Here is a 25,201-nt window from a genome sequence, read left to right on the forward strand (position 1 = left end):
CGGTGGTTATTCCTCACAACAACCAACGAAGAACTCTTGAAGTAAGGACTAACTCCTTACAAAGTTTGCCGAAATATAAGGGTCTAGCAACGGAGGAACCTTACTTCCATTTGGAGGCCTGTGATTCAATTTGCAATACTCTTGGGAGTCAAGGTTTTTCGGCCGATGATGTCAAGTTAGTTTTGTTTCAGTTTTCTTTGGAGGATAAGGCAAAGAAGTGGTTCTACACTTTGCCTTCGGCATCTATTTATACTTGGGCGGAAATGCAACAAATTTCTTAGATGAATTTTACACCGCCCAAAAGACCAATGATGCTAGGAAGGGGTTTAGGAGTTTTCAACAACAACAAGGCTTAATGTTTCATGAAGCTTTTGAGCGTCTCAACATGATGATCAAGAATTGCCCTCATCATGGAATTGAACTTTGGGAGTTGATGAATGCCTTCCACGAGGGGCTGTGTGCCGAAGATGCTCGCGATCTAATCTCAATCAAAAATGGTACTTTTGGTACGAATTACGAGAATGACGATTGGGAGTTCTTGGAACAAATGGCAATTACATCAAAGAGGAAAGCTCAAGAATCAAGGAGAGCACGACCGGCCATTACCAGAACACAAGTGCATGCGGTTGATGATGGTAATGTTCAAACCTCAAATCAAATTTATGATGTTTTTGCTATTTGCAATGAAATAGGTCATGCGGCTGAAAAATGCCAAGGAGTGGTGGAAGGGCAATATGAAGAAGTTCATGCGGTACAAGGTCAAGGAGGGGGTGGTAGAAACTATAATATGAATTCTAACACTTACCACCCTGGGTTGAGAAACCACCCAAATTTTCGGTATGGGAACTCTTCAAATCAAGCAAACCCGAACTTCCAAGGAAACCAAGGATTTCAATGGCAATATCAAACGAGTCAAAGCTTTTCGAGTGGAAACGAAGTAATGGAGATGTTGAAGGCGATGCAAATTGAGATGCAATGAAGGAATCAGCTTGATGATGCTCGCATTCAAAAAGATGAAATCCGTGATAAAGCTATTCAATCGTTGACCACTCAAATGGGTCAACTTGTGAGTGACGTAGCGATATTGAAGAAAGCAAAAGGCCAGCTACAGAGTGACACGGTGACAAATCCCAAGAACATAAAAGGCGCTAATATTAATGTGGTAAGCACCGTTCCTAGTACTAAATTTAATGAAACTTTGCTAACTTCTTCGTATCAAGTGAATGCAGGTTTGGAAAAAGATGCCGAAATCGAGAATGATAAAGAGTATGGAGCGCCAATCGTGTCTATCCGAGTGGGGAAACTAAAAATTCCTCATGCATTGTTGGATTATGGGGCGAGCATGAGTGTGTTACCGGGTGAGCTATATGACATGTACAATTTCGGTCCGCTTGAAGATGTAGACACCATGGTGAGCTTGGCGGATGAGAGTTGGAGGCGTCCACGGGGAATGGTTAAGAATGTTTTAATTCGGTTGGGAGAATTCGAATACCCGGTGGATTTTCTGGTTTTAGATTATTCTACTACCACGATGGCGTCACAACAAAGGGTGATTTTGGGTCGACCGTTTCTCTATACGACAAATGCTCAAATTGATTGTAGAGAAGGAATTATTAACATGACCGAAAAGAACCATAAGTTTTCATTTAATGTTCAGACTAAGATGATTAGTTACGAGTTTTTTGAGGCGGATGATAGCGGGTTTAGGGAAAAGGTGTTCCAACGAATGAGAAGAAATCACCCACCGGATCGTGAAGAAAAGCATATGGGTTCAAGCAATAGCGTATTTGATTACCCACCGAGTCAAAACAAGATGGATGCATTTTGCTCAATGGCACAAGGAAGTGATGGAGATGGCAGGAACCGCTTCTTTGAGCTAGCTTAAATGGGGGAGGCATGGTCTGGCTGAAGACTCGAAACTTAGCGCTGCTTGTGAGGCAACCCGGGGTTTAATATTGATCTTGCTGTGTCAATTTTTCTATGTTTCAGGTCCATGGCGACATTCAAGTGTGGGGAAGATGTGCGGATATTTGTGTGAAGGTGGTGATATGAAATTGGATCATTTACAATATCTGTTGTGTCAAACTTCACAGGTCAATGTACTTTTTCCTTAGACTTGTCATGTTCTTTAGCTTTGAAATATCGTAGTTTATTAGTGTGTTTTTGTTTATTAAAAAAAAGTTGATGATATTGGTGTAAAAGTGATCTTCCCCTCAAAATCATACATTGGGACAATGTATCCCAAGTGTGGGGATGGGGGGAAATTTTTGAGAATTTTAAAAAATTGTGAAATCAAGCGAAAAATTGTCAAAATTTGAAAGCTTAATGTTGTTCACTTGACACACCGACACCCATCTATAGTCTTTTGTTGGTGAGAATATGAGCCACACATGATTGTTATTGATATTTCATTGTTTGAGTGGCGGTGTGTGTCGTGTGTTAATAGAACTTGTGTGCGAATCCTTGTTAAATCCTAGAATTAGTATGCTTTTGAAAATGATAGGGGACTTTTAGGAAGCCTCGTCTAGATTGGTGAGAGTGCGGGATTGGTGGGTTGGATCTCATACTTTACATATATGAGCTTGGTATTGTGAGGGGTGGGGTTTGGTCCTTAGAGAGCCACGTTTGAGCCTTAGACCATTCGGTTGCGACCCAAGCCTACTTCCTATAAAATTTGACCTTTTGAGATGACCCGGTTTAGGAGATTTATTATGTAGTATTGATGTTCTTGTATATATTATTGAAGCTTGATGTGTTATAAAAAAAAGAAAAATACGAGAAAAATGCAAAAAGAAATGATTAGTTTGTATGGTAGTTGAGAGTGTTGAAAAAGTGTGTATATATTTGGTGTTTGCTTTGTTAGTAGTAGAAATAAAAACCGGGTCAAATCAATTAGCTCTTTTATATATGCATTCCACCATTTGCCTACCTTTGCATCTAGCCCCGTTGTGACAACTCGAATTTCCAAGATTTCTATTTCGCATTTATTGCACGTTCATGTATTGTCTAGTTGTTTAATTGTACAAATAATTGGCTATGGAACTGTAACGTTTTGATACAATAAAGTGCATTGTGTGATTATGCATGGTTATGTGTAATTGTGATAAATTTGTTAAATGCATAAACTTGGTGGTGAAAATATGAAATTGCTATGAGATGGTGTACATGTGTAAAATATGATACTTAGGGAGGTAGAGGGTAATTAGTGAAATCCTAGAGATACTTAACCCTAATCCCTTTTCACTAATCATTTGCACACAAAACAAAGCACGTAGTTTCATTCTCTTTGGTTCTCTCTGGAAATCCATCATCATCATCATCATCACAAGTTCTTAATCACGCTTGATTATCCTCTTTCTGTCTAGAATCAATCCAAGGTAATTATTAATGATTTGTCGTTGTTCCTGATTGCTTGATTATATCAATTCTTGATTATTAGAACACTTGTAAACCCTAGCTTTGATTTGATGGTTCTGTGCTTTAATTTGATTCTGATTATTGTAATATGATGGTGACTAGTTGTGTAATGGTTTGTTACATGATATGCTACAATTGTGACTGATAATTGGATTAAAATGGTTGCCAGTATATGTAATTAGGGTTTCACGATTGTATAAACACAAGAACGTAACTGTTATGATCTTTGATTCTGTGCAATGATTGGAATTCACGTATTGTTATTATCACAGTTTCGTAACCCTAACGTAAGTGTCTGAGTTTTGAGAGGATGTTCATGATCCGAGTTTTGCTTGTTAACATTGTCTGAGTTTTAATCTCTGATGCTAGTCCGAATTCTTCTTAGATAAACAACAAGATCCGACTTCTACATGTTTGAGATAGTCCGACCTCTATATGTTTCATAGGTCCGACTTTCTGTTGGAAAATGCATTGCCCGAGCTTTGTGAGATACTCTAAGGTGTCCGAGTTTATATATAAACATCTAAAGGTCCGATTTTTATAACCATTAAGTGTCCGATCTTTGTGATGAAGTTAAAAGGTCCGAATTCTTTTAATGAATGCAATATAGTCCGAACTTTTAATAAACAAGTGGTCCGACTTCTTTAACCATGCATGAATGTCCGACTTTTAAATGAACATTGTCCGAGTTCTATAGGTGAGACACTAGGTCCGACCTTTATGAACTCACAAGATGTCCGACCTTTTGATATGTTACCTGGTCCGAAGTATTTGATGAGCATAAGGGGTCCGAGTTCTTAGAAAGTGAAGGATCCGAGTTTCTGTTAAACATACATGTCCAAGTCTACTCATACATTTATGTGTCAGAGTTTTGTTATATCTACATATCCGAGTTCCTACTTATGCACATATGTCCGAATTATTGTTATACATATATGCCCGAGTTTCATACTTGAGTACCTAGTCTGAGTTTGTGATTTATATGTGATCTCGTTGAATGACTGACACGAAAAATTCTGTTAGCTGCTAACCCTGTTAAGTCAAGACTGTTAACTCGGTTGATTCTGATTTGACTCTGTTGTTCCGATTAGCTCCGTTACGTAAGTTAACTATGTTTGATGCATTGATATGTTAAGCATGACAACTTAGAAAGGGACTTGCGTGTGATTTAGAACCTCGTATGGAATGATTAATCGTTTATGTATTGCATGATGTAACTGTGATACACACTTTGCGATATTGAGTGCATGCAAAGCCTTACAATCCTGTACTGATTGAAAATACGTGTATAAATATAGGACTTGACTGATTACTTGAGAACATACTTTAGCATACCGAGCAAACCAAGGTGAGTTCACACTCTTACTAAGGCATGGGATTCCCAAGGGCATGGGAATGTGATTGAAGGAATGAGATTGACTAGATTCGTACATACACTATTACTAGACTACCATACCAGCGTCCTCGGTTGTGCAGGACACATACGTAAACCTACGTATGCTTATACTACTTACTGTCCTCGGTTGTGCAGGACACATGCGTAAAGCCACATATGCATATGCTTCTTATTGTCCTCGGTTGTGCAGGACCCCTACGTAAAATCTACGTATACTTATACTTACTACTATCCTCGGTTGTGAAGGATACTCACGTAAATCCAACGTGTATTTATAGTTACTACTATCCTCGGTTGTGAAGGATACTTACGTAATCCTACGTAAAGCTTGTACGTACTACTGTTCTCGGTTGTGAAGAACACTTATGGTTACGAATAGTCTAGTGGTTATACAACATGGGAAGCCCCCACCAATAGAACATACTATCGGCCCAGTAGAGCCACATGTTACAAACGAACTTACTATTACGCATTTACTTTCTGTGAACTCGCTCAACTAGTTGTTGATCCTTTGTTACATGCCTTGCAGGTCATTAGATACATGGAGCTTGCACAGGGAGGAGCTGGTCGTTGTGGGCCTGGATCGTGATTGTCTTGTTAAACACTTACGACATTTGATACTTTATTGTGATGGGTTTTAATTATACGCTTCCGCTAAACAACGATAACTTACTTATGTTTTGGAACACCTTTCATATGGATTTGGTTTGGTTTAATGACAATTACTTTTACTATATATATTGTTCGATATGATTGGTGGCTTGATCCTGGTCAGTCACGCTCCAAGCGGTGATACTCCGCAGGTGGATTTTGGGGGTGTGACACCCGTTACAACCCGTAAGTTCCTTTGATTCAAAAGCATGCTAAATATTTGTTAGGAGGAAACTTGATTTTTATACAAGCTTATTATCGCACACAGACATACACGCATTGAGTGGTTTACCATTATGTGCTAATATTTCTTGTCACCGAGAGTGTTGTGAGGGGTGTGTCTTGTGGTATGATTGAAAGTTAGGAGAAGGACGACACAGTTTAGTTTGGATTGCATAATTGATCGCTTGATGTTTGAAATGGTTTTTAAATGTGTTGATTGGGACAAGCAACAGGTAAGTGTGGGGATGTGACGGGTGGTCCGTAGGACAACCCTTAAATGGGCTAAATATGTGCACATCTCATGCATTATTCGGTTAATTGTGGGAATTTGGTAACTACGGTGCGTTGGTATTTGCAGGTGTTAAAGTGCATAAAAGTTGGATAATATGAAGTTTGGATGGATGCTAAATGATCGTGGAAACAAGAAGTGCAAATTCCACTTGTAACGAAGCAAACAAAGAAAAGCATAACATACAGCACCGTAACCTACGGCTCTAGCCGTAGGTTACGACTTCCACCATTTGCCAAAAGACATCGCCGTAAGACAGGCTCCATATGCCGTAAAGAAACAATTGGCACCGTAACATACGGCGCCATCTGTAGGCTACGTCGCTGTATGAGGATCCGAATGAGTGTTGACCGCCGTAAGCTACGGCGGCTGGCGTAGCTTACGACGCCGTCTGATGTTTTTTTGTAACTTCCACATTTAATTGTCATTTCAAGGAGATTTATGGGGGAGCCTATCATGTGTTTTCGGTTACACCACTTGCTTGTGAACGAATAGAGAGAAATTTTGGAGACATGGGAGCTTGAAGAACACTAGTTAATCTCTTGTTTTATGTTGGTGATTCCTTTGAACATTGAAACTTTTGTTATGATGTTGATTCGAGCGATGAGTGGCTAAACACTTTATGATCATCCTGGATTGAAGGTTTGCTTGAGACATTTCATGTTTGATGTCCTAATTTCTAGAATAGCAATCCTTATCTTTATGGTTTGTTTGTTATGGTGTGTGATTGTTTGTTAGTAGCTTGTTAATTCTTACATTGAACTAATTAGAAACCATACGTTCTTGGTGCCGTGGGCAATCGAGATATCAGGGGTATAGTTAGGCTTGGGTAAGGGTTGATTGATCATCGGGTAACAACCTCACATTCTAGGAATCTGAGTACTTAGTTCCCTTTCATCACTGCAAGTAGTCACACATGAGCTATGTCTATGTAGTTCTTTCTAGTGGAATGATAACATAAATTTCAATTGAAACCGGAAATCTAGGATGATCATTTGTCTCTAATTTGTTTACAACCAAATGTTTTCTCTTGCAATTTTATTTAGTTAAATTTAGTTCTTAAACCTATTCACTCAAACCAACTCTTCTGAATTTATATTTCTTGCAATTTAGTTTACCTTAGTTAATTTAGAGAAACAATTTAAATAGCACATATTCCACAAACTCCCTGTGTTCGATACCCACTTACCGCTATCTATTTAGTAGTAATTGGATTAAATTTGATTGTGACCACGACATCACGTCATATCTCGAAGCCTCTTGCGTCTCAAGCAATCTAATAACCTCGGCTTCTCGGTTAGTGTTTAATTCATGTTAGTTGTCGTAATCTACATGTGTTGATTGTTGTGATTACATGTGATGACTGTTCTGAATTCCTGTGATGATTGTTATGATTAGATATGATGATTTGGGATTTCATAGTAGTAGGTTTATGAATCGGTAATAAGACCCTGGCAATGATTGATAATGTGTTAACAATATTAGTGTTATTGATGAACATCGATTAGGGTTTGATGAGCTGGTAAAAATAAAAACAGAAACACTGATGTTTGATCCGATGAGCATGCCAAAGATTTAGTAACTGATGATGCGTGATTAATGGGGATTGTGACCGTCTGTCTGTTAGGGGTGACGAAGGATTGTCCCCGACGAAATATAGTGTTTTTAGTCACATGTGAGCCGATGAAAGTTAGGGGGTTCTTCGTTACAAGTAACTCGACGAAAGATAGGGGTCTTTCGTCATATGTAGCTCGACGAAACATATTAGTTTTTCGTCACAAGGGACACTTCGCTGTAAAAGTAGAAACAGTAGATTAATATAATGCACCTGATGATGATTATTGTTGTCATAAAATACCGTTGATGTAGGGTAATAATAACTAACAATGAGAATCCTGATTTAACTTGTGTGATTAAAACACCCATCGGTTGTAAGTTGTTATGTGATATTCACATGAGATGTGAACATGTATAGAACTGGGTATGTGCTACATGTTATACTGTGATCTTGTGATAGATGCCAACTGTGTGAGATAAGTAACTGATGATTGATTGTAGGTAACCATTGTTGGAAACACGAACTTGTGTTATAAACGTGTATGAAACCCAAGCATTTGCTACGGTTACATGACAATAATATTTTGTGTGACTTGTTGAATACGTGAATTGGGTATGTGTTTACAAACTGATCATTTTTGGTAACCACGGTAGGGTTTGGTTGACCAACTTGGAACGGGTAAAGTAATTTAACATACCGAGCAAATCAAAGGTGAGTTCTTTCCTCTTGAGCATGTGTCCCGGTGGTTGGGACAGTCATTGGGTATCCCTGAGAGGGATAGGTTTTTGGGTAAATCAATTGGGTATTCCTCAGAGGAATACGTCTTCTGGGTAAATCTGGAATGTTGGATAATACACTCGTCCTATCACCTTTAAGTCCCATCTGTTTGTTACTTGAGAGGTAACAGAGTATTAGTTGGTAGCACTATCTAGGTTCAGCACCCTCACCCCGTACCTGAGAGGACGGGTGTGAACTAATGACTCAGTCATGCCCAATGCTTTGATATGAGCATTGGGGAAAGGGCAAAATAAATCAGGAGCCGTCTTGTATCCGAGGTATTATCAACATTGAAATCAATGAATGGAATTAAACATTTGGTAACTAACGTTTTTGTAAAACTATGAACCCACCAGCGTTGTCTGATACACGTGTGTGCATGGTCGCAGGTTATAGGTATATGTGGATGTGGAACTTGCTGTCTGGGATGCTGGAGTGGTCATGGGTCGAGATACATGGAATCGCGAGATGAGTCTAATGGTTATCACACATATGGTTTATGAAACACATAACTAACGATTTATGCTTCCGCTGAATACAAAGATTTGTAATTACTATTTTGTAACACTTTATGTTAATGAATGAAAGTTTCATTTAAAATCTTGTATGAGTTCAACGTGATTGGTGGCTAGATCCTAGAATGTCACACGCCTCGCGGGGGTTTCCGCTTGGGGTATTTTTGGGGTTTGACAGTTTGGTATCAAAGCCACTAGTTATAGTGAACTCGGTTTTAAAAATGTTTTTATAAAACTAGACTATAACCGAACAGTTCTGAATACGTGAATACGACCATGACACCCAACTCCAGATTGCAAGGTTCGTCTTTCTCACTTGTTGCATACATTACATGACTAGTACATATTTTTTTTATGACGTAACATACAAACACACACTCGTCACTATAGCGTGATGGCATGGAGTGCTTGTTTACTCTATGATGCGTAGTTAGTGTGTCGTAGTCATTAGATCCTTGTGATCTTTTCGTTTTGATAACCTCCGTTTGATATCTGAGTTTGAAGAGCCATTTGACATAAGTTAGGAGGAATTGAGATGAGCATGCATATCACAATATTATTGTGGGTGCACACATAATAATAATGTGGGGTGCATGCGAGTCCCAGTGAGGCTTAACAAGTGAAAAAGGGGTTCTGTTCCGTTATTCGAGCTGTGAGAAACATAACAAATCTATAGGAGTTCTAACCGAGATTGCCTCCTACTTGAACACGATCTTTTCACTCCTTTCTAAACCCTTACGAATCTCGATGCTATCGAGTATTGCCTGAACACCCATCTGAACGCCTAGCAAACTGGATAGGATGATAAGTGCTTGTACGAACGTCCCTGAGTTGGATGTCTCAGCGTCGAATGATTGGTCTATACCTTCCTCACCTAACTTTGTTTATTGGAACTTAGCGCGTTGACACCTTAGGTCCCGAAGTGCGATCACCTCTGCAACACTCTCGCAACATACCGTGTATTGCTCAATCAACTTGCTAGATCGATGGACAAGAGGATGAGCGTAGTATTTTACCGACTTCAGTATTTGGACGGCCCGAATTACAAGCAAAGAACATCAGCAATTTGACTTCAATTGAATCTTTAACCCTAGTCAGCGACTCATGGGAGTCAACTCTTACGAATCAGTCGGGGCATAAGCGATGGCAACTGATTATAGTGTGGAATGTGTGAGTACCAGCACAGTGATTAGCGCTTTAGGACGTGGCACAGAATGTGAAAGGATGGACTTGGTTGGTGAAAGATCGTAGGGCTTCGTTTCAAGCAACGACATTAGAGTCACAGTCATGGCAACGACAAGGTACTTGTAATCGTAGCCTACAGTATGGAAATGAAAGTGCCTATGACATGGATAAGCCGTTAATAATTGAAGACGACAACAACCAAGGGGATGACGATAGTACTGGAAATCCTTGTAACAAAAACAACAACACTGGAAGTGGTACTCGTGGTAGGGCATTTAGGATTGGTGTAAGCGACGCCAGGCAAAATTGCACCATGGTAGCTTGTATGGGTAGCTAATTGCTTCGTCTCTTTTCTGTTTAACCCTGATGCTTCTTGAAACCGAACCTGTTGTGGAATCGACTGATGGCCAGTCAATTGAAACCTCATATGTTCGCTGGGATGCAAACTCGACCTTGTGCGACAAGGGTTCGACATCGACCTTCCTTCTGCTATTCTTGATAGTTTTGATGCGGTAATTAGTGTGGATTGGTTATCCATATGTCACGAAGATATGACATGCGAGGGAAGATTTTGCGTATCCCTCCCTTTAGTGGAGGATCGTTATCTATTCTAAAGCGTAAGAGTGGCGCAAAGGTTAGTGTCATTTCAGCAATGAAAGCCAGGATCGTCTACGGAGGGATTACCCCGCTATGTTAGCAACCGTTACCGATGTTAGGGTTAAGGAAAAGAGGATCAAGGATCCACCAAACGTCGAGATTTCTCTCGGTGGGCTACCCGAGGAACTTTCAGGGTTACTTCCACAACTGTTAGTCTGAATCTCAGTTCAATCTCGCGCCAGAGGCAACCCTGGTTACTCATACTCCTTACTGTCTTGCACCAGGAGGGTTACAAGAACTGTCTAATCAACTACAGGAACCGTTGGACATGAGTTTTGTTGGACCTTGTTTTTTTTCGCTTTGGGGAGCCCCAGTGATATCCGTGAAGATGAGCCTTATCGTTGGACATGTGTATTGACTATCGAGAACCTAGCAAGGTGACAGTTAAGAACTGTTCGCCTCGACCATGTATTGACAACCTGATGACCAATTGCGAGGGTCAAGCTCCCATTCGTGCAATGCACAAAGATTTTCGTGGGCTAGACTCACAATTTTCATATGATATATCGAGAAAAATGATTCTATTATGTTTTCTCCACAACTTTTAAACCGGTTATCACTATGAACTCGCTCAACTTTATGTTGACTTTTTCGCATGTTCTTTCTCAGGTTGCATTTTCAAAACTATGGAACGGTTGTGTTAGGCCCTAAAGTGTGAGACTGACGCATCAAATTAATACAACGGACTATGGTTACGAACTGGGATTTACTGGGTTAGTTTATATTAGGCTGTGGACCTTTATAGGTCACTTGGGCTAAGCTTTAGGCCATGTGGGCCAAGCAGGCCCAAGGGGAGCCCATGTGGGAAGTGGGCTTGCCTAGGTATATAAACAAGTTTTCTACTTGTTTTAGGGTTGGATCCTCCATGTTACAGAAATTCTAGAGTCATAGAGTGGGAGGCAATTTGGTTGTGAAGAACACTTGTACTAGACGGTTTTGCTTGATAGTAATAGAATCGTGTGCAAGTGTTGAAAGTGATTCAGGTGTGTTCTTTGTTTTTCGATTCGTATTTTCATATTTTCGATTTATTCTTGAATCACATCAAGTTTGGATTCCGCACAAACTTGGTGTTTTTTGATATCATTGAAAGATCCGTTTTACGGGACTTACAAGTGGTATCAGAGCCAAAGAACCTATTTCTAGGCTCGGTTTGATATCAAATATTCAAGATATTCGTTGTTTTTGGTTTGGTGTTCTTCGCGTTCTTCGAAGTATTCATCGGTTTTTATTGAAAACTCATCATATTTTGGAATTTGATCTATTCGAAATTCTGTTCATGGGATTTACTTTTTCTAATTAAAAAATTAAAAAGATTTTATTTTTGAAAAAAAAAATCTCAAGTTTTTTCGGAAAGTTGACAATTGTTTCCAAAATCCATGTAACAAACATTCGAAATATCATCTGAAATTATCAATTAGAGTTGACAATTGTTTACAAATTGTTTTTTTTGGGATTCTGTTTACGGTTTCGAGTTATCCCATCTTGAGTCGCAACCACCGGAGTATCATCACCGTTCTTTAATCATCGAGTTTTCCTGGTCTCGAGTCCATCTCATTCCGAGTCGCAACAAAATGTTTTGAGTCATCACGTCTTGAGTCGCAACCTCCATTGTCGCAACCACGGTTCCGAGTCCATTGTTCCGAAGTCGCAACAAAAGGTTTCGAGTCATCACGTTTTGAGTCGCAATCACAAGATCACATTCAAAGTCTCGAGTGTCCTTCATCAACAGGTTTCGACAAGATATATCATCTTCTTCTCGAGCATTCTCGACACGCAACCTCGGTTTCGACTCGCATTCATTCCCAGTCTCGAGTCATACATCTTCGAGTAGCAATCTCCACGATTTCAGGTCTTCAAGTTGCTGGTCTCAACTCCTGTCTCGAGTCATTCTATGAGTCGCAACAAGTTCACGGTTTCGAGTCCTACTTCTCAAGTCGCAACCGAGATCTCGAGATATCATTCTTGTGTCGCAACCACTTCGCTACGGTCTCGAGTCTCATCTTTTAACAGTCTCGCAACCTTGACAGCAGGTCTCGAGTCATCTCTTCACTGTCTCGAGTCGAAACCTTCAACCATCATATCGAGTATCGGTCTCGAGTCACAACCTCCTATCATCTCCATCGTTAACCATCGCTGTCATCTTTCCCACTTCGCCTGCCATCTTCATTAGACATCATTCATCATCTTCATTGTACGACCACCATTAACAGACGCCGCCGGAAACCTGCAACACACACGATCATAACTGTCTTCGTCGTTAACCATATCTTCATCGGTCACCATATTAATCACCACCGCCCGTTTCCACCGTTACCCACATATCTCACAACCTGCAACTTTGTTCGACCTCGCATCTCCGCCGACCACCGCAACTGCCATCATAGTCTCGCCGGACCTCCATAACCAACAACCTCATCAACCACTATCTTCAGGTGACTGCACTTATCGTCATTCATCACCTCCGTCGGACCACCGTGTTTCACACACACTCACCTCCGGCCGTTTTTCATCGTCTCCATTCACCGGCCATCTTCACCGTTTCGAGTTTTCTGATCATCCTGCATCTCGACCTTCGTCATTCATCATCGTCGACCGCCACCATCCCCATCTCTGTTCAACATCGGTGGTGGCGGCTGAAATTTTGGGGTTTTGGGTGGTTTCTCGGATTAACTTACGAAGAAGACGACACAACAGTGGTTTCGTTTGAACTGTTAATATTAATAATAATAATTATATTATTCAATAATTATATAATCATTAATTGATAATTATAATAATTGGATAATCATTAGGTAATCATTAGGTAATCATTACCTTTTATAATAATAATAATAATAAGTTTTACTAAATTTAAAAAAAAACAATAAAATAATAATAAAATAAATAAATAAAAAGGTTTTTAAAAAAAAAATAAATTAAAAAAAGGGGAGATTTGTTTGGTGTGTTAAAAGGTTTGACAGGTATTTGAGACGCGGTTCAGAAAGCAGGTTCATTCGTGTGCAAAGGTTTGTGTCGGCGAGTACACGGGTTCTTGTTTGGTTTGTGTTTTGAGGAGAAGAACAAAAGTATCAACCACCCGCTGAAATCATGGCATTCATATTTCACAAACCCGTGGTTCAAGAAATGACGGTTGAAGATACACTTTCGGTTTTCTGTACTTCTGAGTGTAGACAAAGAGTTGAAGTTTATAGAATACACAACGCTGAGCTAATTCAAGATTATCAGGATATCAAAAATAAAAACTTTTCTTTATCAAAAAACGAAAAACTTTATAAAGAAAAGATTGAAGCTCAGCGAAAAGACATCATCAAACTAAAGGATGATGTGAGTGTAAAAACAACCCATTTCCTAGAAGCTCAAGAAAAGGTATGCATTTTAACTAAGGAACTGGAAGATATTAGAAACAGATATCAAATTAATGAACTTAATATCAAAAAGTTTGATTCTTCCAGTAAACTAGTTAAAAACCTATGTGATCAACAACTCGCATACAAAGAAAAGAAAGGGCGTGGTTTGGGTTACAATCAGACTCCTCCTCCGTATAATGATAATTACACTTATCTACCAATGACTGAGGAGGAGATGATGAACGAGAGTAAAATGACTTATGGTTCGAAAAACAACAAGTCGTCTGTTCATGACAGACATGTTGAGAAACAAAAGTCTACTCCATTGAATTTTGTTCCCAAAGGCACAATTGATCCTAATGTTTCATCTTCATGTGCAGATGATAGCTCTGAAGTAAAGTGTGGTGATGTTCATGGGAGTGAACCGGTCATTAGTTCAAATGTTTCTGAACCATATTTTGAATCTTATTCTGAACCAACTGAGTCTGACATTGCTTTTACTCGTTCTTTGTTTGCGTCGTTTTCAGCTTATGTTTCGTCTTGTGAGCCTGTTGTTTTGGGCAAAACTGATGATGTTTGTGTTGATAATTTGAACAATAAGTGTGGTGATGATTGTTTTTCGGCTAATGTGTGTGATCCTAACGTTTCTAATGTTTCAGTTCATGAAAGTGTTACAGGTGAGGTCCCTCAGGACGCATTCAGTGAAACCACTAAAACCACTTCTCAAGAAAATCAAGAGTATCCTGATTCTTCTTCTAAATCTGTCTCAGTGGGTGTCCCTAATGTTGAATCGAGTGGGACCCCATTGGAAACAGTAGCTGAAAGTAAACCACAAGTAGATTCACATGATACGTGTGTTGATGAAACATGTGTTGATGAAACTTCTACATCTTCTGAAATTAAAACTGAACCAGATTTTTCAAAAGAAGAAGCGGTCACATTAACTGAAAAGTCACAAGAAAATGTTTCTAAAAGAGAAATTAAAACAGAAACTGAATCGTCTTTTCAAAATGATCCTGTTAAAATTATAAAAGACGAAACACATCATCCGTCTGAATCTCATGATTGTGCTAGTTCTGATCAACAGGTACAGAAGAACTCAGAAAAGGAACATGGAACACAGGCAACGCAAGCTCGGTCATCTAGACCCACGAAATCAGCTACTGCTGCTAGCTGTCAGAATATCCACACATTGAAACGACAGACATGTTTCAACTGTGGAATTCCTGGACACATTGCTAGAAATTGTGTTCATCGTCCAAAAGTGCAACGAAATGCCAACACTCACTCGTGTGCTGATGTTTGTGAGCCGGTTCACAACAAGCGGAATGAGTCAAAACAAGCAGATCAAAGTCAGGGGTATGCGAAGTCTGCTTATCAAGGACAATCACGATCTCATAAGGCTCGTGACAAGGTGATTGAAAGCTCCAATAAGGGAGAAAAGACGAAAAATGGTGCTCAGAGCAACAAGACTTCTGCAAACAACAAATACAAGCACCCCAATTCTTCTTCGTCTAAGAGAAATGTGCAGGCACATCCAGCGCAAAAAGGACCGGTTTGTCCTTCAGGACCTGCCAGAGCGAATCAAGCTGCTCAGAACGTCTTTCCGATGAAAAGACAAACTTGCTACAACTGTGGCATTGCGGGTCATATTACTCGAAACTGCACACGGCGTCCCTACGTACCTTATTATATGCAAAATCAGAGGGTTACACCAAAGGATAACAATCATTCCAAGCCAATGAAGGTTTCTTCACCTAAGGCAATGAAGAATGTGAATCCCAAGGTTAAACCTTCTGATGGGGATTGGAACGCTGCCAAAAACAAACGCAAAGCTTCTCAGGAACACAAATGTTTTTCTAAAACTAACAAACCTGAAACAGCTAAAGTTGCTCAACCGAAGGCAACAAATGCGTTTGCTAGACCGAAACAGATTTGGAAACCCAAATCCAAAGCAGCAATGTCTCCAATCCTTGAAATTAAAGGGGACTTATGTTTAAAAGAAGTGTCTTATTTTGATGCTTCAGGAAATCCCAGGACCACGATGGCCTGGGTACCAATGTCTTACTAATCTCCTTACTTTTCAGGAACAACCAAGGATGAGCTGTTGACAATCTCTGGAATGTTGATAGCAGTTGTTCCAGAGATAAAAAACGGGTAACATTTCACTGTTGCAAAAAGTTCAAATTTTTTTACAGATGATATGTTTCCTTTGGAGGAGATAAAAGAAGTAAGAAATGATCAGCAAAAGGTACCGTTTAAATTCAGTACTTTGATTTGAATTTGATTAGTCTTCAAACTGATGATAGAATGGTTAAACAAAAATATTTTCTCTTTTTCTTAGTTTATAACCTTGTATATAAAGTGTCCTTTCTCTTGTAAATGGTAAATTTGCGCAAAAATCCAAGATTTATGCACAAATTTAGGGGGGGTGGGAGAGGAACATATAGAAAGATATGGAGTTTAGGGGGAGAAAACTCAGAAAAGAAAAATACAAAAAGAGTTTGATGTATATATATGTATTGCTTTAGGGGGAGAAAATGAGAAAAATACAAAAAACATTAGAAAAATGAAAAAGCCAAAAAGATAAATTGCATGATATGGGAAGTGAAATAAATGTTCGTGTTAAAGGGTTTGACTAACACATGTAAGGTGCTGTCACACCCCCAAAATCCACCTGCGGAGTATCACCGCTTGGGAGCGTGACTGACCAGGATCAAGCCACCAATCATATAGAACATTATATAAAGTAAAAGTAATTGCAATATAAACCAAACCAAATCCATATGAAAGGTGTTTCCAAAACATAAGTAAGTTATCATTGTTTAGCGGAAGCGTATAATCAAAACCCAACATAATTAAGTACGAAATGTCATAAGTGTTTAATAAGATAATCACGATCTAAGCCCACAACGACCCGCTCCTCCATGTGCAAGCTCCATATACCTAAGACCTGCAAGGCATGTAACAGAGGATCAACAACTAGTTGAGCGAGTTCACAGAAAGTAAATGCGTAATAGTAAGTTCGTTTGTAACAGGTGGCGCTACTGGGCCGTTAGTACGTTCTATTGGAGGGGGCTTCCCATGTTGTATAACCACTAGACTACTCGTAACCATAGGTATCCTTCACAACCGAGGATAGTAATAAACATAAGTATCCTTCACATCCGAGGATAGTAATGAGTATAAGTATCCTTCACATCCGAGGATAGTAATAAGTATAGGTATCCTTCACAACCGAGGATAGTAGTAAGTATAAGTCTACGTAAATTGTAAGTATGTGTCCTGCACAACCGAGGACAGTGAATAGCATAAGTATGTGTCCTGCACAACCGAGGACAGTGGTATGGTAGTCTAGTATTGGCGTCAGTACGAATCTATTCTATCTTATTCCATCAATCCCATTCCCAAGCCCTTGGGAATCCCATGCCTTAGTAAGGGTGTGAACTCACCTTGGTTTGCTCGGTATGTTATTGCTTCTAGGGTTTATTAATCTCTAAGTCCGTTACACACGACCTAGGATATATTGCACATGATTCGTTCCATTAGGGTTTACAAATCCTCGATATTCAAACAACGGTGCTTTGTGCGTTTATTGTGTACACGACGATATTACATATAATGTTCACACATGCAGAATCATACCATTGCATTCAATATCACACAATTATTCACATAGAATCATACGTCATGTAAGCAGTCAATTCTATTCACGTAATTCATGCGTAGCGTCCCTGATTTCATGGTTTAATCTTACGTGTACATTATTCTAGTGGCCACTGTTAACACTCTTTATACCTTTAACAGTGTAAATACTTCACATGTTTAACGAAGTCAGGGAATCAAAGTGTCATACAGGCTTAACAGGATTAACATAATATATCATGCAGCTACTTGTTTCAAATTGACAATTACACAGCATCATACACTTACACAATATCAGACAAGTGTGTGGGGGGGGGGGGTTTCCCCTGTTTGAAAGTCAGGCTTTGAGAAACAAATTACATAAACTCAGACCATGGGCCTTCTAAAACTCGGGTAAATGACCTTCACAAGATCGGACAAGAGAGGGGACTGCCCCTTCCAAACTCGGACCATATTGTGTGCATAAGGTCGGACCTTCATTTCCCTTAACAAAGTCGGACTAGGGGGGTATTATATTAAACTCGGACCTTGTGATATTATACTAAACTCGGTCTAGGTGATATAATATTAAACTCGGGCCTTGGACAGGAAATAAACTCGGACCATGTGAGTTTCCTAAACTTGGTCCATGGAACTTCTTAAACTCGGACCATGCATGTGTGGGGGGGTTAAACTCGGACCTTTATGTTTCTGTTAATAAACTCGGACATGTGTGCTATTTATATACCTCGGACCACATAACATTCATTAAAACTTGGACAATGCTCGTTTTGTAACTCAGACCTTCATAGCTTTACAAAACTCGGATTGCATTAACATTTTAAAGATCGGACCATAAGCATATGTTACAACCTCAGGCCTTTTTTCATAGTTATACAAAAACTCAGACAGTTTATTGCCATAAAAGAAACTCGGTCATAATACATAATATCAAACTCGGATCCAGCAGAATGTTATAACACAAACTCAGACAATCAATCAAGCGCAAAACTCAGACAACTAGAATTAAGGTTACGAAACTCTGACAGTAATACTACGTGAGTTCCAATACAGAATCAAAAGAATCAAAGCAGTTACATTTCTCTTGGTTTCTAACCCTAATATCAAACACAGTGACGGCAGAATCATAATCAATCCATTCATGATCAATAATAATCAACCTATAATCATTACAAGAACCATCTATTGATCATACAACTAATCATTATCATCAATAATTCAGAATCAAATCAAAATCGCAGCCTATCACATGAAGAACTAGGGTTTGTATGAAACACAAAATCAAGAATCTATACAATCAACAATCAATTAACAATGATTACACAATTACCTTGAATGATTCTAGAGAAAGAGGAATCAAGTGATGATTATCTTGTGCTAATGATGATGGTGATGATGCTTACTAGAGGATTAGAGAGTTACAAGTACGTGTTTTGATTTTGAGAGAATGATTAGTGAAAAGGGGATTAGGGTTAAGTATAATTAAGTTTTCACTAATAACTCTTCACACCCTCAATTATTCTATTTTACAAAGGTACACCATCTCAATCAATTTCACAGTTTCACCACCAAGTTCACATATTTGACAAGTCTATCACAATTAACAAACAACCATGCAAAAATCACACAACACACTTCATTGTATCAAAACATATACAATTCCATAACAACTAACAAATGCGAAATAGAATCTTGGAAATTCGAGTTGTCACAGGTGCCATAGCTGAAAAGACTAGGATCTACTGCGATATGTCGATAGGCTTGACGCTCAACATGATAAAAGATACTAAATGATATAAACATAACGAACTATGTATCATGTGGGTAACATACCAACGACGTATGATCTTATGGTCTTAAATCTTGCGTTGATTGATAGCCAACATCTGAGGTTTCGGGTCTTTATATTGTTGAATCATCCGCGGATATCTTGGTTGTCCTTCTGCTTAGAACTAAAATTGTACATGACCCCAGGAAAGAAAGTCACTTGGAATTAGCTCATTTCTATTTGAATGTCTGTATGTTTTCCCGATACACACAATTTTGATCTGATTCTGAAATCTTCTCTGAAAAAGTCGTGTACCTCCTCTGCTGCATCCAGATACATGCTGACCTGGAGGTGCTAGGAAACTCACATGGTCCGAGTTTATTTCCATTAGCCAATTCGATTGAGTAGGGAATATCTAACTTATTAGCAGCTAAACCAAGCATATCCTTAAATTCTAACGATACGAAGCTATAATCGGCACCAGTATCAAATAAAACGGATGCATAGCGTTGGTTTACAGGGAACGTACCAGTAACGACATTGGGATCCTGGCGCGCTTCCCTTGCTTCGATATTGAAAACTCTTCCATGGGCTTGGTTCAATTCTGGGCAGTTCCTCTTATAGTGCCCAATATCACCATAGTTAAAGCATCCAGGTCTTTGCCCGTTTCCACCACCATTCCCAGCTTGATTTTTCCTTTGGTTACGATTCACAGCGCCCGCTTGATTTGCATTGTTGCCTCGATTCCCATTACCTCCATTGTTTCCTTGTGGGCGATTTCCATTACCACCCCGGTTATTGTTTCTGTTTCCAAATCCTCCTTGGCCTCCCTGGCCATCAGTGGCCCAACAAGAATCCTTCAAGTGGCCAGGTTTTCCACACGCTTCACTTACTTTCAAACCACACCGGCCAGAATGGTGACGCTGGCAGGTGTTACACTTGGGCTGGGTGCCCATATATCCTTTTCCTTTCTTTCCACTACCAGCTATAACCTGAGCTGGCGCGCTTGACTCTCCTTTCTTGACAACCCCACTGGTTCCTTGCTTGAAGTTCGAGAGTTTCCGTTTGTTACCTCCTGATGACTCGACGTGAGTTTCTTTCTTCTTTGCTTCGATCTCATCGAACTTGTTCAGGCGGATAGCCTCCACTGTGAGAGCCACGCTCAGATCAATTGCCTCAGTGATTGTTGCAGGCTTGGAGGAGGTCACCATGCTTATGATTTGAGGAGCTAATCCCCAAATGAAGCGCTCAATTCGCTTGAACTCTGGAGTGGCCATATAAGGTACCACATGCGATAAGTCATGGAACCTCTAAAAATATTCCGCGATCTTTGGACCTTCCATTTTCAAATGCCAGAACTCGGTTTCCAATCTTTGGATTTCAGCGTGAGAGCAGTACTTTTTGCGCATAAGTTCCTTCAGTTCGGTCCAGGTTAGTACGTAGGGAGCAACTTCTCCCAGAGTCTGCACTTGCAAATTCCACCAAGATAGGGCTCCATCCAAGAATAGCCCAGAAATGTAGGTGACTTGCTGGTCTGGTGCACATTTGCTCATGCGAAGAACAGATTCAGTTTTCTCAGCCCAACAAACAAAGGCGACAGCACCTCAAGTGCCATCAAAGTTGACAGGCTTGCAGTCTAGAAACTGCTTGTAGGTGCACCCAACACATACGTTACAACATATGAATGGCATTATCATCTTTGCTATAGATGTCCAATTAGGTCATGGTATGTCTTAATGACTTAGTATTACCATGAGGTGGAATGTTGTTGCCAGTATTGCCAGAGTTACTTCCACTAGTCCCTCCTTGAGAGGCGGCGTATTGCGCGATGGCAACAACGATGATTTGCTGGAGTTCTGCCTCATTGGTAGGCATCGGCGTTTGACGTCTCGGCATCTTCTAAAAGATGTGTTCACGTTGGTCAGGCCATAATAAAGCGTACGTATATAATGATAGTAATAGTACATAACATCTCATGTTACAAATAGACCAATCACATAACATCCCATGTCATAAAACATAAATAATCAATCAAACATCATATATGATGAGAATACTGCGATTGTCATATATCGAGACCACATAGTAAAGTGTACAGGTACATAATAGTGTCATACATCATCAGTGACAAAGGGCTACATTACCCCAGTCCAAAACTATATCAAATCAGTGTCAATACATCCATATACATGTCAACAAAAGTCAGAATCAGAATGTAGTCTCCAAAAATGCTGTGCAGTCAAAGCAATCACCGTCTTCTCACCAACGTCTACCCATACGGTACTGAAGAGCTCTACACTGATGGCGGTGGAGGAGGGGGAAAATGGGTGTAGAACAAACGACGCAAATGGAGCCAGTCCTCCTCCATGGCTCTCTGGGTACGCAACCAAGAAGCAACCTGCTGCTCTAGTGCCAAAAGGCGTGCAGCATAGTCCGGTAACAACGGTCGAGGGTGCTGCGAAGAAGCAGGGTGGGTCTGACCCTGACATTGGCACGGCGGTGGCTAAGCTCTCTCAAGCTCCTGAATGCGCCGTGTGAGTGCCTCGTGCTGGACAACAAATGACATCAAAACGTCCTCAATAGAATACCCCATGTGGAAAGGATGGTAGGGGTCGGTCGGTGGAATAACAGGTGGTGACGACCAAAGGATTGGCTCTCTGGCTGGATCAAAAGGTGGCACAGAGAATGGTGGAACAGGGGGAATAGCAGCAGAAAACTGTGGTATAACAGGGATAGATACCGTCAATCCACCCATTCTGGGTGTGCGCATACCTGGGATCAATATGGGTCGCAAATAGTGCATGCTTGGGCTCCAGGGGAACAAGATCAGGTAGGGGAGCAACAACAGGGTCAACGGGTGCATCAGCGACGAAAGGGGCATCAACAGGGTCAGCAGCAACAACATGGTCACCCTCTAATAGTGGAGCATCAACCGGGTGATCATCAAAGGGTGGGTCAGCAATCACAGGATCAATAATGGGTGCGCCAGCTTGAACAGGGTCATGCTCAAACGCTGGGTCAGGAGCAGCTACCGGCTCGAGGGCCATGACAGGCTCGGGGTCAATGAACTCCATATCAAAATCTGCATCGTCGGCGAATGCAGGGTCAACTGGGTCTACTGGGTCAACTATGGGCTAATCCAAGTGGATGAACTCTATCTCCTGGTCCGGGTCGAATCCAGGGGGAAAGACAGGATCAGAATCCTCCTCAACATCGTGATCGAAAGCAAAGCTCGGGGCAGGGGCAACAGAGGATGCCCTATCAGGATCTGAACCGTGAGAAAAGTGTTGCGCACTCTGAGTGTGACGGTGAGTGTGCAGGTGACTCCCCAGCTGGAGCATCTGCGAGTAACAAAAGATCACCTGCAGCTAGAAGGGCCTCGCCCTGAACATCATCCTCTAGGGGCTCATCATCAAATAGATCGATGTCGCCGTCAGCGTCAGCGTCGAGAAGCATATCGTAAGCAGGATAAACGGCCAAAGGTATGGGAGCAGGGATCTCTATGAGCGGTAGCTCCCCGGCCAAAGGGCCATCAGCGAGCTCATCAGCACCATCAGGTAATGCAAAGGGCTGAAAGTCATCCTTGTCTGTGCTAGTAACGTCGGATGTGTGAACCTTGCGCTCTGAAGACTCTAGGTGGTCTGATACTATGGGTCTAGGGCCCGTGGTCTCTGAATCACCAATGCCGGACGAGTCCATGTGTCTGTAACATAAACACAAATATGCACAAATAATCAGCCATACAATCAGGTAAACACATTAGTCAACAATTAAGCAATCAAATAATTCTCCTAGTCCCACTAGCTTCCCAGCCTCCCAGACTGCTCTTCCTAGTCCCATTAGCCAATTCTCCCAGCCTCTCAGACTGCTCTTCCTAGTCCCACTAGCTAATTTTTTTTCCCAGCCTCTCAGACTGCTCTTCCTAGTCCCACTAGCTAATTCTCCCAGCCTCTCAGACTGCTCTTCCTAGTCCCACTAGCCAAATTTTTCCCAGCCTCTCAGACTGACTCCCTAGTACCACTAGACACCTACCTTGGTCTCTTAGACCGAGCCTCGGCCTCCCAGACCGAGCCTCAGCCTCCCAGACTGAGCCTATAAATAATAAATAAAATGTGCTCAACATTTATTTATAAAAACGTTTTGGATCTGGATTTAAGTGGTATGCAGTAAAAATGTTTTCGTGAGAGCCCTAGTGATCATAGTCTAGTCTCGAGAAGGAATCCTAGTTCGCTATGATCAGAGCTCTGATACCAAGCTGTCACACCCTGGCTTTGCGGAAGCGTGGTTAATTTTGGTGTGACTTCTTAATACCATAGCTTAATCATAACAAGCTATATGAAATAAAAAACCATGCAAGATCATCCATTAAAATTAAGTTTGAAAAGTAAGGAACCACAACATAGTCTTAACGGAAATTACATCCTAACAACATAAACAGTGTTCAAACGACATAACGCCAACATAAAATAAACACAGTTTAAGAACTGTGACTCGTCCAGGAAAAAGTCACATCCCTTAAACTCGGATGACCTCGAAACTAGTGCAGCAGGAAAACGTGTCATACCGCGCCAGATCCTTTAATTCCCTGAAATACATGTAAGTTGAAAAATCAACAATAATGTTGAGCGAGTTCATGTGTAAGTGAGTAAGTAAAACCTTTGTATGTATAAAATCCTGGTATGTAGCAAATAAGGAAAAAGAGATCACCAATGGTTTGCAAGGCCATTGATATGTGTGAAGTGCAAGTAGGAAGACTCAAACCTAGCGGATTTATGCGTTGGGCACAAAGTCACCCCGGGGTCCGTACTGTTGGGCCTGGGGCTGGGCTCGCTACACCCAGATAGATCTACCGCTCCTGTCCCTCGGTCCTACCCTGAGGATTAATGGCCTTAAGTTTCCGCCTACCCACTCACATGATCTAAGTAGTAACCCTCCTTACGCTAACCATACCATGTATAAAGTCCTTGTAATCAAAGTAACATGTATTTCACCCCCGCAGTTTAGAAAACTGAAAACAGTTAAGAGAAAAGGGGGACGTGAACTCACAGTGGTGCATCTCTACCAAGTATATCTCCTTATCAAGCAGCTGTGCGACGACCTACACGTACTAACTCTATTAGACGGGCGGCTGTGTCTTAGCTTTATGGTTTAAGTTTTTGGGAAATAGTTAGACAACTATTTCGTGTTTACATCTTGTAAATACTTAGGTAATTATTTTCCTTCCCAAGGATGGGGGATTTAATACATGTGCGTTCGTATAACTTCAAAATATATTATTAAGTCTCACTTAATATATATTTTATTTCTAACTCCAAAATATAAATATTTTTCTCAAAAATATTATATTTTATTTCATATGATTTTCCAAAATAATACCTTGCGAAATACGCGGTCATCAATATTTTAAAATGTGTAAGTTACGTTTTAAAGGTCGGGTGTGTCACACCCTGACCATGTAGGACAACAAACCGTGGCGGAAACGTCGGGGAGTGTTGCAACAGAAGCTATTGTTTCACAACCATGGATATAAAAAGTGTTTCGTTTTATTGATAAAATTAAACATTTCATTGTCTTAACATAGAATAAACAAGTTTTACATCGTCTATCACTATTATTATGTCACTAAGGCCTCGTCCAGATCCTATGTGACGCATGCATCCTAGTAGTCATTCAAGCATCAACACCTGAAACATATGTAAAAACTTAGTCAGCAAAGAAATGCTGGCGAGTACATAGGTTTTATAGGAGTGTCGAATTCATGGCTAGTTTAAGTG

The 25,201-nt window shown here is 40.5% G+C and overlaps 1 protein-coding gene and 1 non-coding gene across 2 annotated transcripts; one reads left to right on the top strand and one right to left on the bottom strand.

The window, feature by feature from the left end:
* Positions 1-311: 311 nt before the first annotated feature.
* LOC118489988 lies at positions 312-417 on the bottom strand. Its single transcript, XR_004887999.1, has one exon. It is a non-coding gene; the product is annotated as a small nucleolar RNA R71 (small nucleolar RNA).
* A 13,337-nt stretch (positions 418-13,754) lies between these two features.
* LOC118486363 lies at positions 13,755-17,922 on the top strand. Its single transcript, XM_035982749.1, has 4 exons — positions 13,755-14,408; positions 14,616-14,691; positions 14,929-15,761; positions 17,905-17,922. The coding sequence occupies exons 1-4, from the start codon at positions 13,755-13,757 to the stop codon at positions 17,920-17,922; spliced, it is 1,581 nt and encodes a 526-aa protein (XP_035838642.1).
* The last annotated feature ends 7,279 nt before the right edge of the window (positions 17,923-25,201 follow it).

This window comes from Helianthus annuus, chromosome 2 (genome assembly GCF_002127325.2).
Source record: "Helianthus annuus cultivar XRQ/B chromosome 2, HanXRQr2.0-SUNRISE, whole genome shotgun sequence".
NCBI classification, from domain to species: Eukaryota; Viridiplantae; Streptophyta; class Magnoliopsida; order Asterales; family Asteraceae; genus Helianthus; species Helianthus annuus.